General features: G+C 40.8%; 1 protein-coding gene across 1 annotated transcript; it reads right to left on the bottom strand.

The window, feature by feature from the left end:
• Nucleotides 1-5,018: 5,018 nt before the first annotated feature.
• On the bottom strand, nucleotides 5,019-18,209 carry LOC135544660 (small glutamine-rich tetratricopeptide repeat-containing protein beta-like). The gene is made up of 11 exons (XM_064972447.1): nucleotides 18,145-18,209; nucleotides 16,888-16,991; nucleotides 16,039-16,142; nucleotides 15,767-15,848; nucleotides 15,496-15,595; nucleotides 15,036-15,140; nucleotides 14,681-14,819; nucleotides 9,852-9,914; nucleotides 7,802-7,839; nucleotides 5,842-5,925; nucleotides 5,019-5,547 (listed from the first exon to the last, which is right to left on the bottom strand). Exons 2-11 carry the CDS (start codon nucleotides 16,985-16,987, stop codon nucleotides 5,436-5,438), a joined length of 927 nt encoding a protein of 308 aa, XP_064828519.1. The 5' UTR covers nucleotides 16,988-16,991; nucleotides 18,145-18,209; the 3' UTR covers nucleotides 5,019-5,435.
• Between the last annotated feature and the right edge of the window lie 1,732 nt (nucleotides 18,210-19,941).

Raw genomic sequence — 19,941 nt, 5'->3', positions numbered from 1 at the left:
GTGCTTTCACTAAAAACATGTATAGTGCACTATATACTATATATATTGTTCCCATAGCAACGATTAAAACATTCCCTAACCAGAAACCGTGGATTGATGGCAGCATTCACGTGAAACTGAAAGCGCGAACCACTGCTTTCAATCGGTGCAAGGTGTCTGGTAACATGACTGAATACAAACAGTGCAGCTATTCCCTCCGTAAGGCTATCAAACAAGCTATCAGTACAGAGACAAAGTAGAATCTCAATTCAACGGCTCAGACACAAGAGGCATGTGGCAGGGTCTACAGTCAATCACGGATCAGGAAGAAATCCAGCCCAGTCACGGACCAGGATGTCTTGCTCCCAGGCAGACTAAATAACTTTTTGCCCGCTTTGAGGACAATACAGTGCCACTGACACGGCCTGCAACGGAAACATGCGGTCTCTCCTTCACTGCAGCCGAGGTGAGTAAAACATTTAAATGTGTTAACCCTCGCAAGGCTGCATCCCCAGCCGCGCCCTCAGAGCATGCGCAGACCAGCTGGCTGGTGTGTTTACGGACATATTAATCAATCCCTATACCAGTCTGCTGTTCCCACATGCCTCAAGAGGGCCACCATTGTTCCTGTTCCCAAGAAAGCTAAGGTAACTGTAAACGACTACCGCCCCGTTTCACTTCCGTCATCATGAAGTGCTTTGAGAGACTAGTCAAGGACCATATCACCTCCACCCTACCTGACACCCTAGACCCACTCCAATTTGCTTACCGCCCAAATAGGTCCACAGACGATGCAATCTACACTGCACACTGCCCTAACCCATCTGGACAAGAGGAATACCTATGTGAGAATGCTGTTCATCGACTACAGCTCGGCATTCAACACCATAGTACCCTCCAAGCTCGTCATCAAGCTCGAGACCCTGGGTCTCGACCCCACTGTGCAACTGGGTACTGGACTTCCTGACGGGCCGCCCCCAGGTGGTGAGGGTAGGTAACAACATCTCCTCCCCGCTGATCCTCAACACTGGGGCCCCACAAGGGTGCGTTCTTCTCCTGTACTCCCTGTTCACCCACGACTGCGTGGCCACGCACGCCTCCAACTCAATCATCAAGTTTGCGGACGACACAACAGTGGTATTGATTACCAACAACGACGAGATGGCCTACAGGGAGGAGGTGAGGGCCCTCGGAGTATTGTGTCAGGAAAATAACCTCACACTCTTAAGGAGATGATTGTGGACTTCAGGAAACAGCAGAGGGAACACCCCTATCCACATCGATGGAACAGTAGTGGATAGCAAGTTTTAAGTTCCTCGGCATACACATCACAGACAAACTGAATTGGTCCACTCACACAGACCGCATTGAAGAAGGCGCAGCAGCGCCTCTTCAACCTCAGGAGGCTGAAGAAATTCGGCTTGTCACCAAAAGCACTCACAAACTTCTACAGATGCACAATCGAGATCCTTGTATCAAACTGCTCCGCCCTGTCAGAGGGTAGTGAGGTCTGCACAACGCATCACCGGGGCAAACTTGCCCTCCAGGACACCTACACCACCCGATGTTACAGGAAGGCCATAAAGATCATCAAGGACATCAACCACCCGAGCCACTGCCTGTTCACCCCGCTATCATCCAGAAGGCGGGGTCAACCAGGCTGTCTATGGGCCACCACTAACATTGAGTGGCTGCTGCCAACACACTGACTGAAAAACAGCTTCTATCTCAATCTCATATGCATACGTATATACTGTACTCTATATCATCGACTGCCATCAGATATACTGTACATCTGTAACCATCACTCTTAACAGCCACCACTAACATTGAGTGGCTGCTGCCAACTCACACTGACTCAACTCCAGCCACTTTAATAATGGGAATTGATGGGAAATGATGTAAATATATCACTAGCCACTTTAAACAATGCTACTTGTTACTTTTTATTATCTCATATGGTTACATCTGTATGTAATACATGTATCACTAGCCATTTAACTGCCACTTTGTTTACATACTCATCTCATATGTATATACTGTACTCAATAACATCTACTGTATCTTGCCTATGCTGCTCTGTTCCATCACTCATTCATATATCCATATGTACATATTATTTATCCCCTTACACTGTGTATAAGACAGTAGTTTAGGAATTGTTAGTTAGATTACTTGTTGGTTATTACTGCATTGTCGGAACTAGAAGCACAAGCATTTCACTACACTCGCATTAACATCTGCTAACCATGTGTATGTGACAAATACAATTTGATTTGATTTGATATACAGTGCTTTTGGAAAGTATTCAGACCCCTTGGCTTTTTATTAGGTTACATCTGTATTCTAAAATTGTATTTTTTCCCCTCCTCAATCTCCTCAAAGCAAAAAAAGATATTTGGAATTTTTGCTAACTTACTCAAAAATTCAAAACAAATATTACATTTACATAAGTATTCATACCTTTTACTCAGCACTTTTTTTAAAGCACTTTTGGCAGCTATTACAGCCTTGAGTCTTCTTGGGTATGATGCTACAAGCTTAGCACACCTGTGTATGGGGAGTTTCCCCCATTCTTCTCTGCAGATCCTCTCAAGCTCTGTCAGGTTGGATGGGGAGCATTGCTGCACAGTTATTTTCTGTTCTCTCCAGAGATGTTCAATCTGGTTCAAGTCCAGGCTCTGGCTGGGCCACTCAGGAACATTCAGCGACTTGTCCCGAAGCCACTCCTGCGTTGTATTAGCTGTGTGCTTCAGGTCGAACCTTCGCCCCCAGTCTGAGGTCGTGCGTGCTCTGGAGCAGGTTTTCATTGAGGATCTCTCTGTACTTCGCTCCGTTCATCTTTCCCTCGATCCTGACTAGTCTCCCAGTCCTTGCAGCAGAAAAACATCCCAACAGCATAATGCTGCCATCACCATGCTTCACTGTAGCGATGGTGCCAGGTTTCCTCCAGACGTGATGTTGGCATTCAGGCTAAAGAGTTGAATCTTGGTTTCATCAGACCATATAATCTTGTTTCTCATGGTCTGAGTCCTTTAGGTGCCTTCTGGCAAATTCCAAGTGGGCTGTTATGTGCCTTTTACAGAGGAGTAGCTTCTGTCTGGCCACTCTACCATAAAGGCCTGATTGGTGGAGTGCTGCAGAGATGGGTGTCCTTCTGGAAGGTTCTCCCATCTCCACAGAGGAACTCGAGAGCTCTGTTAGAGTGACCATTGGATACTTGGTCAACTCCCTGACCAAGGCCCTTCTCCACTGATTACTCAGTTTGGCAAGGCGGCCAGCTCTAGGAAAAGTCTTGGTGGTACCAAATTTCTTCCATTTCAGAAGTGTTCTGTGTTCTTGGAGACCTTCAATGCTGCAGAAATGTTTTGGTGCCCTTTCCCAGAACTACTCATTCAAAGGTTTCATTTTTTTTAAACTATTTTCTACATTGTAGAATATATTTTACTATTTTCTACATTGTAGAATAATAGTGAAGACATCAACACTAGGAAATGACACATATGGAATCATGTAGTAACCAAAAAAGTGTTAAACAAATCAAAATATTTTTTAGATTCTTCAAAGTAGCCACCTTTTGCCTTGACAGCTTTCTACACTCGTGGCAGCTTTACACACTCAAGGTACAAATCTGCCTCTGAAGCGATTTCATTATAGGATTTCACAACAAGACTTTCAACAGCTATCAATTGTAATACATTTTATTGAGACATATTTTTGGACAACATTATGCTGCTTTGTTTTACAAGCATATTCATTAGCTTAGCTTGTCTGACACATATCAGATGGAAGAGCATGCAAAAGCAACAAGACTGAATGAGTCTTATACTAGCTATCAACATTGCTTTAGCTATATGAAATGAAACCGAATCAAAATGGCATTGACGTGTGTTTGCTATGATTGTATATACAGGGGTGTTGGACTGCAGACACCAAACATACTTTCAAGGACACTCATTTATCGTCAAACTACCAGTCAGATAATTACTATTGAAAGCAATGCTAGAATTCCACATGATCAAGGCTTCGGCCATTTGTTTGACCCAACAGCAACTATAGCAAAATATTTGGTACAAAAATAAGTTTGAACATGGTAGAATAGAAAACAGTGTAACCCTTCTGTCGTGTTTAACTGTCATGTAATCATGAGAAAAGGAATACGTCCCTGTTCAAATACTTCACACATGCATCCTTGATCCCTTTCAGTCCTTCCTTAATTCCTTCCTCCTTTCACACCTTCCTTAATTCCTTTCTCTAATCCCTTTTTGCACCTTTCTTAATTATTTTCTCCCTTTCTCTCCTTAATTTCTTCATCCCTTTACTCTCATTCCTTATCTCCTTCCTCAATTTCTCCCCTTCCTTAATTCCTTCCCCTCATCAAGGCAATTACTACAAGCAATATTAATAAATCAAATCCTGGGGCCAGTACGTGCAGGTGCAATGTTACAGAATGTTAACATAGAACTGTATTGTGTAGACCAGGTACAATTGCCTGTCATGTAGAATAGGGAATTGTATCCGCTCTATTCATTTAATTTCTATCTGGTTTCCCCTCACTGAATACACCCCTGCATTCTCCTACATACAATTCTGTTGGATCAGTGAAATCTTTCAGAGGAACAAAGGATCTGTAATTCAGTATAGGAACAGGGCAATGGTTAGGATATTGCTACTACAGCACAATATACAAACAATATAGAAAAACACAAATCCATTAGCAATAATCCTTGTTCTGATATTTATTAATTTCTTGTTTCTCTGTCTCTTCTTTTTTGTGTATTAGTATTATACTGTTAGGCATTTACTGCTGGAGCTAAAAACCAAGCATTTCGCTGCACCTGCTTTAACATCTGCTAATCTGTGTACGTGACAAATAAACTTTATTTACTGTGGGTCTCTAGAACTGTGCACAATGTTTGGTGGAAATGTATTTGAAACGAATTGGGTGTCTTGAATGTGTTAGATACTCTGTCTCCTGATTGGGTGTGTAAAATGTTTCCTTTCCTCTCTGAAGACCCAGTCCCAGTGAAGTGCCATCTGTCCCCCTTCATTCCAGCTCTGTCGGTGATGTGAGTTTAAGGAATGGGTGTAGAGATTGTAATCACATCATATGGTTGCCCTTCCTTTATTGAAACATATATGCTGAAGGTAAGAAACATTTACATGCCTTCAAATGTCCTTTTCACCTTGTGTAACAACATGGGAATAACAGTTTAAGTAATTAATATGCAGATCCTGATCCATCTATTGCCAGTAAAACAAAAGCGCACATGTACAATCAGGTCTCTGCTATGATATAACTGGACAGGTGGCATCAAATCCACCACAATCTCCATGCTAATTCTCACCATTCCATTAGAGCACATGAAGGGGAGGACACCTCTTTATTAGACTATGGAGATGCACTCTAAGAGCGAGCCCTAACCTCTGTGTTGTAGTACACAGACCTGTGTGGATCACGAGTGCTCCTCAGCGCTGCCACTGAAGGAGCGGCTGCGGATGTGGTTCCTCAGCTGTTCGATCAACTCTGGGTTCTGATGCTGGATCTGCTGGGCAAACTGCTGACCACTGCAAACAGAGAGAGACCAGGGGAGTTAGAATTGACTGTTTCTCTGCTTTACTTATGTACTCCTTGTGTCAGGCAGCTTGTGAAAGAACTAGGATGTAGCATCCTACATCAAATATTTAAAAAGAATCTTCTAAAATAATTTAAAATGTCAAGGGAAATTCATGATCATTTAGTCCAAATTAAACCTCACTAATTCTTGATGTGTCTGATGCTTATTTAAACGTGTAATTTAAATGTCATAAACAGAGAGTCCCTGTGTATGTTACAGTAATAGCACTATGGTGCTGCCGTACGCTTCAATCAGGCTGGAGATGTCCAACAGTCCTCCCACTCCTGCTGCTGGGCCCCCAACTGCATTGGACATCATCCCAGACATACTGCCCACAGAGGGAGAGAACCCAAAAGAGAGTTATAAACATGTGTCACTTGCCATTTTATGACAAAAACTTGAAACAAATCTGAGTACAATTGAACAGTAAATCCTACATTCTGACTTTCTTCAAGAAATTAAAACAGGATTATGAGTTAGTGGGATGTAGGTTATTTTTGTATAGTAAAACATAAATCTAATTTTATTTGTCACATGCTTCGTAGACAACAGGTGGAGACTAACAGTGAAATGCTTACTTACAGGTAATTTTCCAACAATGCAGAGTTAAAGATAAAGATACACATTTTAATAAAAAATTGAAATTGTGACACGAGGAATAAATACACGCTAAATAACGAATACAAATGAAGAGCAAAAATAACATGGCTATATACACAAACGTTTGTGGTCACTTAGAAAGGTCCTTGTTTTTTAAAGAAAAGCACATTTTCTGTCCATTAAAATAACATGAAATTGATCAGAAATAAAGTGAAGACATTGTTAATTCTGTAAATGACGATTGTAGCTGGAAACGGATGCTTTTTAATGGAATATCTACATAGGCGTACAGAGGCCCATTATCAGCAACCATCACACCTTTTGTTCCAATGGCAAGTTGTTAGCTAATCTAAATCTATCATTTTAAAAGGCAAATTGATCATTAGAAAACCCTTTTGCAATTACGTTAGCACAGCTGTTGTTCTGATTAACGAAACAATAAAACTGTTCTTCTTTAGACTAGTTGAGTATCTGGACCATCAGCATTTGTGGGTTCAATTACAGGCTCAAAATGGCCAGAAACAAAGAACATTCTTCTGAAGCTCGTCAGTCTATTCTTGTTCTGAGAAATGAAGGCTATTCCATGCGAGAAATTGCCAAGATCTGCCTAGAAGGCCAGCATCCCGGAGTCGCCTCTTCACTGTTGACATTGAGACCGGTGTTTTGCAGGTACTATTTAATGAAGCTGTCAGTTGAGGACTTGTGAGGCATCTGTTTCTCAAACTAGACACTCTAATGTACTTGTCCTCTTGCTCAATTGTGCACCGGGGTTTCCCACTCTTTCTATTCTGGTTAGAGCCAGTTCGTGCTGTTCTGTGAAGGGAATAGTACACAGCGTTGTATGAGATCTTCAGTTTCTTGACAATTTCTCACATTAATAGCCATATATTCTCAGAACAAGAATAGACTGACGAGGCCATTTTGAGCCTGTAATCAAATCCACAAATGCTGACGCTCCAGATACTCAACTAGTCTAAAGAAGGACAGTTTTATTGCTTCGTTAATCAGAACAACAGTTTTCAGCTGTGCTAACATAATTGCAAAAGGGTTTTCTAATGATCAATTAGCCTTTGAAAATGATAAGCTTGGAATAGCTAACACAACGTGCCATTGGAACACAGGAGTGATGGTTACTGATAGTGGGCCTCTGTACGCCTATGTAGATATTCCATTAAAAATCATCAGTTTCCAGCTACAATAGTCATTTACAACATTAACAATGTCTACACTGTATTTCTGATCAATTTCATGTTATTTTAACGGACAAAAAAAGTGCTTTCTTTTAAAAGCAAGGACATTTCTAAGTGACCCCAAACTTTTGAACGGTAGTGTATATGGGGAGTAGAAAATAACATGGCTATATACAGGGAGTACCAGTACCAAGTCGATGTGCAGGGGTATGAGGTAATTGAGGTAGCTATGTACTGTACATATACAGTAGGTAGGGGTGATATTGATGGGCTGTGTCTCGATAGATTCAGTGGGGTGGCTTTCACCTATTTATTCATCCAGATCAGTGCAGATGAAGGAACCGAGATGAGGAAAGGATGCCTCACACTATTGAGCCCCAGCCCTTGGTATGCTGAAACATGCCGAACACTCACAGCTGTTGCACTTGCTGGTTCTGCATCACACTGGCGGCCTGTAAATACACACAAAGCCAATCACCATGTCACCCGTTTAAATGTGTGAAAATGACAATTAATTAACAGCGTTGATGGGGAACCAGATGCATTCTCAAGTGGCGTGACTACTTAGTGCTGGTACCAAATTTACAGCTGTCTAGTAAAACTATTCATGATTCAGCCCAGCTGCTGCCATGTAGGATTGAAATGCTTATAATGACATGCACTCTCTGCCTGTCAGGCATTCCATCAGCCACCCGTTCAATCAACTAGTCATGATCAACGCCTTGACTGTCCCCAGGCCCCTTGACCAGGCCAACTGTGTAAGGTATGCAGTTAATTTTAGGAAGCATTCTCCACTAGTAACTGTATCACAAACACTCATAAAAGAAGTATGCGGAATCTGCGTCTAGGATTTGTCTAGACCAGGGATGGCCTTGGCCCTGGAGAGACTGCAATGTGTGTCATACCTGGGTCGAATATAGTATTTATTTTCTTTCAAATATTGCAGGTGAGCCTGATTTACTTTTCTGATGTAATAGAACCAATGGCATAGTCCCAAAAGTGCATACCCCCACCCCCCGCATCTGGTGCACCATATAAGTGCACCTAAAGTACATCTATTTCCACCCAGGTACAGTGCATTCGGAAAGTATTCAGACCACTTGACTTTTTTCACATTTTGTTATGTTAGAGTCTTATTCTAAAATGGATTAAATTGGTGTTTTTTTCATCAATCTACACACATCAATCTTTGGTGCAACAAACTTGGCACACCTGTATTTGGGGAGTTTCCCCCATTCTTCCTTGCAGATCCTCTGAAGCTCTGTCAGGTTGAAAGGGGAGTGTCACTACACAGCTATTTCCAGGTCTCTCCAGATGTTCGATCGGGTTCAAGTCCAGACTCTGGCTGGGCCTCTCAAGGACACTGAGACTTCTCACGAAGCCATTCTTGCGTTGTCTTGGCTGTGCGCTTAGGGTCTTTGTCCGGTTGGAAGGTGAAACTTCGCCCCAGTCTGAGGCCCTGCGCGCTCTGGAGCAGGCCTTCATCAAGGATCGCTCGGTTCATCTTTCCCTCGAACCTGACTAGTCTCCCAGTCCATGCCGCTGAAAAATATCCCAACAGCATGATGCTGTCACCACCATGCTTCACCGTAGGGATGGTGCCAGGTTTGCTCCAGACGTAACGCTAAGCATGAAGGCCAAAGAGTTGAATCATGGTTTCATCAGACCATAGAATCTTGTTTCTCATGGTCCGAGTCTCTATTAGGTGCCTTTTGGCAAACTCCAAGCTGGTTGTTATGTGCCCTTTACTGAGGAGTATGTCTGGCCACTCTTCCATAAAGGCCTGATTGGTGATGCTGCAGAGATGATTGTCCTTCTGGAAGGTTCTCTCATCTCCACTGGGAAACTCTGGAGCTCAGTCAGAAGGACCATTGGGTTCTTGGTCATCTCCCTGACCAAGGCCCTTCTCCCCCGATTGCTCAGTTTGGCCAGCTCTAGGAAAAGTCTTGGTGGTTCCAAAGTTCTTCCATTTAAGAATGATGGATGCCACCATGTTCTTGGTGACCCTCAATGCTGCAGACACTTTTTGGTATCCTTCCTCAGATCTGTACCTCGACGCGATCCTTCTCGGAGCTCTACGGATAATTCCTTCGACCTCATGGCTTGGTTTTTAATCTGACATGCACTGTCAACTATGGGACCTTATATAGACAGATGTGTGCCTTTCCAAATCATATCCACTCAATTGAATTTACCACAGGAGGCCAATCAAGTTGTGTAGGAACATCTCAAAGATGATCAATGGAAACAGGATGCACCTGAGCTCAAAAAACATATAGACCTGTTTTCACTGTCATTAAGGAGTATTGTGTGTAGATTGATGAGAATTTGTATTTATTTAATCAATTTTAAAATATGGCTGTAACGTAACAACATGTGGGAAAGGGGTCTTAATACTTTCTGAATGCACTGTACATGTTGTGTGCAGGTGTTTGTTCCAGCCCAGCACTAATCATAGTCTTACCATGCTGATGAAGGCAGGGTTGTTGATGAGGCTGGCCATGTCAAATCCCAGTCCCGTGGCTATCTATAACAAGCAAACATTCAAAGGCTTCATTTTGTATTTATTATGAATCCCTATTAGCTGCTGCCTAGCAAGGCATGTGTGTATAGTACGTTTGTTATCGTGTGTGTGTGTATACGTGTGTCTGTGCCTGTGTGTGGGTGTCTCTTCACAGTCCCCATCACTTCACACTCCATAAGGTGTATTTTTATCCGTTTCTTCAATCTGATTTTACTGCTTGCATGAGTTAATTGATGTGGAATACACAGTTGAAGTCAGAAATGTACATACACTTAGGTTGGAGTCATTAAAACTCATTTTTCAACCACTCCACAAATTTCTTGTTAACAAACTACAGTTTTGGCAAGTCGGTTGGACATCTACTTTGTGCATGACATATGACAATCTTTCCAACAATTATTTACAGACAGCTTATTTCACTTATAATTTACTGTTTCACAATTCCAGTGGGTCAAAAGTTTACATACACTAAGACTGTGCATTTAAACAGCTTGGAAAATTCCATAAAATAATGGCATGGCTATAGAAGCTTCTGACAGGCTAATTGACATAATTTGAGTCAATTGGAGGTGTACCTGTGGATGTATTTCAAGGCCCACCTTAAAACTCAGTGCTTCTTTGCTAGACATCATGGGGCAATCAAAAGAAATCAGCCAAGACCTCAGAAAAAAATTGTAGACCTCCACAAGTCTGGTTCATCCTTGGGAGCAATTTCCAAATGCCTGAAGGTACCACGTACATCTGTACAAACAACAGTACGCAAGTATAATCACCATGGGACCATGCAGCCATCATACCGCTCAGGAAGGAGACGTGTTCTGTCTCCTACAGATGAACGTACTTTGGTGTAAAAAGTACAAATCAATACCAGAACAACAGCAAAGGACCTTGTGAAGATGCTGGAGGAAACAGGTACAAAAGTATCTATATCCACAGTAAAACGAGTCCTATATCGACATAACCTGAAAGGTCGCTCAGCAAGGAAGACGCGACTGTTACAAAACCGTCATAAAAAAGCAAAAAGCAAGCATGGTTTGCAACTGCACATGGGGACAAAGATCCTACATTTTGGAGAAATGTCCTCTGGTCTGATGAAACAAAAATAGAACTGTTTGGCCATAATGACCATTGTTATGTTTGGAGAAAAAAAGGGGATGCTTGCAAGCCGAAGAACCCAACCATCCCAACCGTGAAGCACGGTGGTGGCAGCATCATGTTGTTGGGGTGCTTTGCTGCAGGAGGGACTGGTGCACTTCACAAAAGAGATGGCATCATGACGAAGTAAAATTATGTGGATATATTGAGCAACATCTCAAGACATCAGTCAGGAAGTTAAAGCTTGGTCGAAAATGGGTTCCAAGCATACTTCCAAAGTTGTGGCAAAATGGCTTAAGTACAACAAAGCCAAGGTATTGGAGTGGCCATCACAAAGCCCTGACCTCAATCCTATAGAAAATATGTGGGCAGAACTGAAAAAGTGTGTGTGAGCAAGGAGGCCTACAAACCTGACTCAGTTACACCAGCTCTGTCAGGAGGAATGGGCCAAAATTCACCCAACTTATTGTCGGAAAATTGTGGAAGGCTACCCACAACGTTTGACCCAAGTTAAACAATTTAAAGGCAATGCTACCAAATACTAATTGAGTGTATGTAAACTTCTGACCCACTAGGAATGTGATGAAATAAATAAAAGCTGAAAGAAATCATTCTCTCTACTATTATCCTGACATTTCACACAATAAAGTGGTGATCCTAACTGACCTAAAACAGGGAATTTTTTACTTGGATTAATTGTCAGGAATTGTGAAAAACTAAGTTTAAATGTACTTGGCTAAGGTGTATGTAAACCTCCAACTTCAACTGTATATTTGAGAATATTCAAATAGCCAGACTTTGCCTTGATGACAGCTTTGCACACTCTTGGCATTCTCTCAACCAGCTTCACCTGGAACGCATTTGTAACTGTCTTGAAGGAGTTCCCACAAATTCTGAGCGCCTGTTGGCTGCTTTTCCTTCACTCTGCGGTCTGACTCATCCCAGACCATCTCAATTTGGTTGGGGGATAGTGTAGGGCAGGTCATCTGATGCAGCACTCCATTACTCCCCTTCTTGGTAAAATAGCACTTACATAGCCTGGAGGTGTGTTGGGTCATTATACTGTTGAAAAACAAATGATAGTCCCACTAAGCCCAAACCAGATAGGAAGGAGTATCACTGCAGAATGCTGTGGTCACCATGCTGCTTAAGTGTGCCTAGAATTCTAAATAAATCACAGACAGTGTCACCAGCAAAGCACCCCCACACCATAACATCTCCTCCTCCATGCTTTATGGTGGGAAATACACTACGGAGATCATCCATTCACCCACATCGCGTCTCACAAACACACAGCGGTTGGAACCAAAAATCTCACATTTCTACCGGTCTAATATCCATTGCTCGTGTTTCTTGGCCCAAGCAAGTCTCTTTTATTGAGGCCCTTTGGTAGTGGTTTATTTGCAACAATTTGACCATGAAGGCCTGATTCACAAAGTCTCCTCTAAACAGTTGATGTTGCGATGTCTGTTACTTGAACTCCGTGAAGCATTTATTTTAGCTGCAATTTCTGGGGCTGGTAACTAATGAACTTATCCTTTGCAACAGAGGTAACTCTGGCGGTCCTCATGAGAGCCAGTTTCATCATAGCGATTGCACTTGAAGAAACTTTAAAAGTTCTTGAAATGCTCCGTATTGACTGACCTTCATGTCTTAATGTAATGATGGACTGTCGTTTCTCTTTTCTTATTTGAGCTGTTCTTGAACTTAGCCCTATTTGGTAAAAGACCATCTTCTGTATACCCCCCCACCCCCCACCCCACCTTGTCACCACACAACTGATTGGCTCAAACGCATTAAGAAGGAAAGAAATTCCACAAATTAACTTTTAAGAAGGCGCACCTGTTAATTGAAATGCATTCCAGGTGACTACCTCATGAAGGTGGAAAAGAGAATGTCAAGAGTGTGCAAAGCTGTCATCAAGGCTAAGGGTCTATTTGAAGAATCTCAAATCTCAAATATATTTTTTATTTATTTAACACTTTTTGGTTACTACATGATTCCATATGTGTTATTTCATAGTTTTGATATCTTCACTATTATTTTACAATGTAGAAAATAGTAAATATAGAAAAACCCTTGAATGAGTAGTTGTTCTAAAACTTTTGACCGGTAGTTTAGTACTGTACGCCTCCCATAGCCTGTTCTGGACTTGGGGAATGTGAAGAGACCTCTGGCGTCTTGTGGGGTATGCATGGGTTTCTGAGCTGTGTGCTAGTAGCTTAAACAGACAGCTCGGAGCATTCAATATGTCAATACTTCTCACAAATACAAGTAGTGATGGAGGCAATCTCTCCTCTATTTTGAGCCAGTGTACACATAGCTCTCCATGTACATTTAAAGGCCAGGTGTGCTGCCCTCTTCTGGGCCAATTGTAATTTTCCTAAGTCCCTCTTTGTGGCACCTGACCACATGACTTGATAGTAGTCCAAGTGCCACAAACCTAGTGCCTGTAGGACCTTTACTCTGAGCCTGTGGCAGGTCATTAGTAAAGACTGAAAAATGAAGGGGCCTAGACAGCTGCCCTGGGGAATGCCTCACTAAACCTAGATTATGTTGGAGAGGCTTCCAATAAAGAACACCCTCTGTGTTCTGTTTGACAGGTAACTTACCATCCACATTATAGCAGGGGATCTAAAGTAAAAAAGTCATTATGATCGATAATGTCAAGAGGCTGCACTGAGTAACAAAACAGCTTCCACAATATTTGTAATCTAATTTTCTCTCAGCCATTGATCAGTAATTTGTGTAAGGGCTGTACATGTTGAATGCCCTTTGCTATAACCGTGCTGAAAATCTGTTGTTAATTTGTTTACTGTGAAATAGCATTGTATCTGGTCAAACACAATTTTTTCAAAAAGTTTACTAAGGTTTGGTAACAGGGTGATAGGTCGGCTGTTTGAGCCAGTAAAGGGTGCTTTGCTATTCTTGTGTAGCGAAATTACTTTTGCTTCCCTTCAGGCCTGAGGGCACACACTTTCATGTAGATTGAAGAGATGGCAAATAGGAGTGGCAATATCATCTGCTATCATCTTCAGTCATTTTCCATCCAAGTTGTCAGACCCAGGTGGCTTGTCATTGTTGATCGACAACAAAATAACAATGCTTGTCTTTCAAAATTTGGTCATTTAGGTTCAGAATTGGTTGTTGTCGTGTCTATGTTTGCCAATGAAAAAATAATTAAAGAAGTTGGCAATACCTGTGCGTTTTGTGTTGAATGAGCCATCTGATTCAATGAATGATGGAGCCAAGTTTGACTTTTTGCTTCAAATTTAATTTAAGGTGCTCCAAAGCGTTTGACTATCATTCTTTATATAATTTATCTTTGTTTCATAGTACAGTTTGGCGCTGAATCGGACAAGATAAATCTGTCTGTAGGTTCAGTATGATATGATTTTGTACCACTGCTAAAAGCAGGAATATTACATGTGTCTGATAAAGCTGTTGACACAATTGGGATATCTTGACATACTTGAATACCCGTGGGATATAAGATACGCATTTAATATTACATGAAGAAATCTAGAGTTGTGTTCACATGTAAATAAAGTGTCCATTATTGGAGCTGTAGTGACAGTATTTGTAGGGGAGTAATGATATATTATTACATGTGTTTTTTTTAGATTGACCTTCAGATATGAAATCACACAAGGAGGTAAAACAGCACTACTTACAGGACTGACTGCCTCTGTTTGCTTCTGCTCAGCAATCTTCAGGTTGGATTTGTAGGTGTCGTTCTCTGGATCTAACACCAGAGCTTTCTTAAAGTAGGAGATGGCCTCTGGATACTTATTCATAGCAGTAAATGCCAATCTAGAGACACACAGGGAATAAGAGACATTGGAGAAGTGCAGTAAATTTAACTCCAGAGCAAAACAATAGCTATTTTCAAGCCAAATTCTTGCATTATCATCAGATACTGCTATTGCTCTGTAAACAAAGTTCCAAAAAGCAATACCATATTCCTCAAATGATACATGACTAGACATTGTAAACAACATTTCCACTACTCTCCCATGTCGAACTCACCCCATTCTCCCATAGGCTTTACTGTAGCTGGGGTCTATCCCTATGGCCCTCTCACAGTCCCCCGTTGCTTCTGTGTAGTTACCCAGTCTACTGTGGGCGGCAGCCCTGCGGTGATGACAACAACAGCAGCAGCCAGACGCTCAGATTTATTTATTTGCACTCAGATCAATAAGGCAGGCACATGCAAAGGCTGCAGCAGCTGTGTGCCTGTCTAGTAGTCTGGTTCACCAGATGTGTATGCCACTGTGTCTTTCAGCTCAGACAGTGCTGTAACTGTGACTGCATTATCTATGTATAGTACAAGAATAACATGAGTTATTGTCACAGTTGTACACAATAATTACCAATATAGTTGGTATAAAAACACAATAGATACAGACATAATTTAGGTGTTGTGTTATATATTTCTCATTTGAATACAGTGTTGATACTTCTCCATTTCAGAAGCGGTTGTGTGTACCTGTTACAGTAGTAGACAGCGTTTCGGAGGTCCAGATTGATGGCTTTTGAGTAGCATTCCACCGCACAGCTGTAGTTCTCCTCTTTCATGTGATTATTCCCTGAAAATGTTCAGCCTGATAATCAGGTTACGTCTAATATCAGATTTTACGACAACATTACAAAACAATGTCAATCGGAAGGAAAACGGAAGTGCACTTAAACTGAGTTTGCACTCATCCAAAGTGTATTCATCATACGTCTACACTACATATTAAACCAGTGCCAGGTACCTTCATTCTTCAGTTGTTCTGCCCTCTCGGTGTCTTCTGGTGATGGGGACGTCTCTGGTGGCACCGGGTTATGCTGGTCATTCTGAGGAAAATACAATTGACAGATAAAGTAAGATATCAATCATGCCTAATATACATTATACATCATCTTAGTTTACTGATTGTGAGGTTACTGATTTGAGAATGATTGATGAACTGCACACAGACACGTTAATGTTGTAGTTAAGGTAAAAGAGTTTGAGATAAGGTAGAGAATCAGAGAGTAACCCCACCTTGAGGAGAGAATTGAGGAAAATTTCAGTGAGAGGTTGTGGTGCTGCGAGATGACAGTCACTGGAGTTGATCTTGAAGGTGGTCTCCAAACATTGTATTGCAACTACAAGGGGAAAAAAGTGTGTTGTAATAACACAATAGTCAACACTGAGCTGTTCATTTTATTGTTATACAGGTAACTGCCAAAATAAAGGAAACACTTGCGTAAATGAAGGATGCAAATTATATATTGAAAGCAGGTGCTTCCACACAGGTATGGTTCTTGAGTTAATTAAGCAATTAACATCCCATCCCATGATTAGGCATCATGTATAAAAATGCCCAGTTGCCCATTACTGTGGCTACCATGGCTCGAAGAAGAGATCTCAGTGACTTTGAAAGAGTGGTCTCAAAGGAGAATAGGGTGTTTTAAAGTCGTTGTTGTGTGTGTTTGTCTCAGTCACCAGATCTTAACCCAATTGAATATTTATGGGAGATTCTGGAGTGGTGGCTGAGATAGCGTTTTCTACCACCATCAACAAAACACCAAATGATGGAGTTTCTTGTGGAAGAATGCTGTCGCATCCCTCCAAGAGAGTTCTGGGTGGTCATTATATTGAAGCTGTTCTGGTGGCTCGTCTTGGCCCAACACCCTATTATGACAATTTATGTAGGTGTTTCTTTTATTTTGGCAGTTATCTGTGGGTCTATTTGATAAGAAGACATAGTGCACATGTTATTGTAGTCCACCCACAACTGAGTCACCAACAAAGTTAACAAATCCCTGAATTGGAGAGAGCAGGGTACAGTATTTTCATAAGCGGTTTTAAGAAACGTTGTGATCGGACAGCGATCCTAAGCTGATCTACCTTCGAGGCTTTCCTGCTCATCGGAATTCAAAGCGCCACAGTGAGTTTGATCTCGCAGAAACTGCACAATAGAGAATGCCAAGCGCTTCTCCACTGCCATTTTGCTGCAAAAAAAAAAATAATACAGCATTTAGGGATACATAGAATAGAATCCCACGCAGTGAGAGGCTGTAGCGTTCATTCAAACTAGAATAACCGTCACAAATGTGTATAATACAATACTGCCTGTGGTAAGATGCAGGTCTGTTTCCAAGGCAACTCAAGAGGGAAGTTGAGTGTGTGTATAAGCCATTCTGTATGAGTAAGGGAAAGGGGGATACCTAGTCAATTGTACCAATGAATGCCTTCAACTGAAATGTGTTTTACAGTTCAGTAATCATGATTCCTTCAGATTATTCAACATAATTCAGATTTCAATGTGATCCACATTTTTAGCGCGGGGATTTGGTAGTCTTTTCATATCTATTGTCTACTCATTTTAATTTGGGATGGTGAAACATATTTACAATACTAATACCGATGATTTTGCATTACTGTACAGTAGTACTGCATAAACATCAAGCACAACCAGGTGTGCCATTATAAATGATCCATAACCTACACAACAGGGAACCCATGTTTACCCATATTATTAGATATGAGAATATGGGATATTTCTTGACATTGCCCTGAAATAAATTATGACACAATCAATGTTTGGAATGGCATAATACAAACATACATTTTAATGAATTACCTCTATTGTATCATTGACAGCTTTGCAACCATGCATAATTGTAAAACCCTAAAATGTATCATCATGCTTGTTTGACATTTCAAAGCAAGGCAACTCTAGCCCTCTGTTCTGTTGACATCAGCCTCATAACAAAAGATGTAGTGATGACATGGGGTGATGCGGTGTAGCTGCTAATGCCAGTAGGGACTTGAGATTTTCATCCCATGTCAACCTAATGCATCCTTATCTAAAGTAAATAGCAGTCTTTGATGACAGACATTTATTTCATTTACATAGCGTGTCCAAATACATTATCTTCCCTGATCATCACCGACAATGCGTCTCTCTACCCATGCAGTGCAGTCTGCAACCTATAATGGCAGAGCATCGCTATCATCATGAAGCTGCTTATACAAGGGAGAAAAGCAAAGCCAGCTCCACTGCTCATTCCTATCCTTCTAAATATAGTACTGTAACATTGTAAATAACAACATTGAGTCAAGGGATGCCATTCGACGACCCCGCCCAGTGCGCCCACCTACCTGAGATATTTTGCAGCTGTCCCTGCTATCGCGTCATGAGAACTTCTCTGATTGATCGCATCTCTGGCGCCTGCGCATTTACGGAAGTAAACCGATTCACTACTGGAGCTGTGAAGGAGAAGGGTTGAATAAGAGAGGGTTTTGCGAATTGCGCGTAAGAAAGCAGCAAGTTCATGACGTTATCTTTTTCTTTTCTTTTTTTTTCTTTCTTTTTTCTCTTTAAAAAAAATAACAAATCAATACATAAAGCACATGAGGGAACACAAGCATACATAGATTACAAACAATAGACAATCGAGCTAGGGGGTTCAATATCACATTACAATTACACAAGGACCTTAAGGGACATGCATATACTTACAATTCTAACAGCTTTTTTGTTAGTAGAGCATTTAACCGTCTTAAAATACAGTTCAATATCTTTTTGTAGGGTACGAAAATGTGGTTTTCTGTTTGTAAATTTACATTTGTGTATATGAAATTTGGCCAATTGAATACATAAAATAATTACATAAAAATTATTCCGCTTATTTCTATTGTATGTAAAGAATCCAAACAGTACATCTCTCCACAATAGTGTAAAATCTTCATAAATGTGTTCAATTATAAACCTACTGATGTCTTGCCACAGTTTTCTTACATGCATACAATGCCAAAAAGATGCAAAACTGTTTCTGGGTGGTCATTACAAAAGGAGCAATTTGAGTTGATGTTTTCCTCAAACTTCTTCATATAGTGGTTGGCAGGATAATATTTATGAATAATTTTAAAGGAAACTTCCTTAATTTTGTTAACAAGTAGGTATGTGTGTGGCAACATCCAAACTTTTTTCCAACAGATATTATCAATAAATCCATTCCAATAAGGCATGACATGAGGTATAGATACAACATCCTGCTGAAACAAGGATCGTATCGCTCTGTTGTTGAATGGACCAAAAGAGAAACAAATATTTCCTACTGATGAGTCAACAGGGTCAATAGCAGGTAGGCTCTGAGGGTCAGGTCTTGACACGTTCCTGAATAATAGAGCAACACCTGAGGGAATGGCATCTAAAACAATTGCAAAATCTTTAGGTGTTACAGGGACCTTGTAAAGTGATAAGAATTCTTTATAACTGAGTAAAAGACCCTCTGCATTTACCAGTTGGCTCACCAATAGGATATTATTTCGGCACCAATATTCTAAAAACAGAGAGGTATTTTTATACAATATATCCCGATTATTCCATATATATTATCTGTGTGGAGAAAAATTGTGTTTATAAATTAAGGACAATGACAAGAAAACCTGCTGATGAAAAGCAGAAAGTTTCACTGGAACTTTGTCAATATTATAATTGCAAAACAACATGAAATTAAGGCCACCAAAAGTAGAGGAGACATGATGAGGAATAAAATTCCAGATAGAAGTGGGTCTTCTTAGGAATTGTTATTATTATTAGTATTATTATTATTATTAATTGTTTTATCCAATTGATCTTAAAAGTATTATTTAAAGTAGTAAAGTCCAGAAAATTCAGTCCACCATTCTCATAAGTGTTCATTACAACAGTTTTCCTAATGTAATGGGTACGGTTTCTCCAAAGAAAGTTGAAAAGCATCTGGTCTATCTCCTTGCTTATTTTATGGTCAAGATATAAAGACAGAGCACCATATGTTAGTCTAGAGATACCTTCAGCCTTGGTTATTAGGACTCTACCTTTTAAAGATAAGTCTCTCTGTAGCCATTGATTTTAGTTTCTTCTGTTTTTTTTAAATAAAAGGGTTAAAATTTTGTAAGCCTCTAGACTTCTGA

The sequence above is a fragment of the Oncorhynchus masou genome, chromosome 8 (genome assembly GCF_036934945.1).
Source record: "Oncorhynchus masou masou isolate Uvic2021 chromosome 8, UVic_Omas_1.1, whole genome shotgun sequence".
NCBI lineage: Eukaryota > Metazoa > Chordata > Actinopteri > Salmoniformes > Salmonidae > Oncorhynchus > Oncorhynchus masou.
The sequence above is the reverse complement of the archived record's forward strand: the minus strand, read 5'-3'. Positions and strand labels throughout refer to the sequence as shown.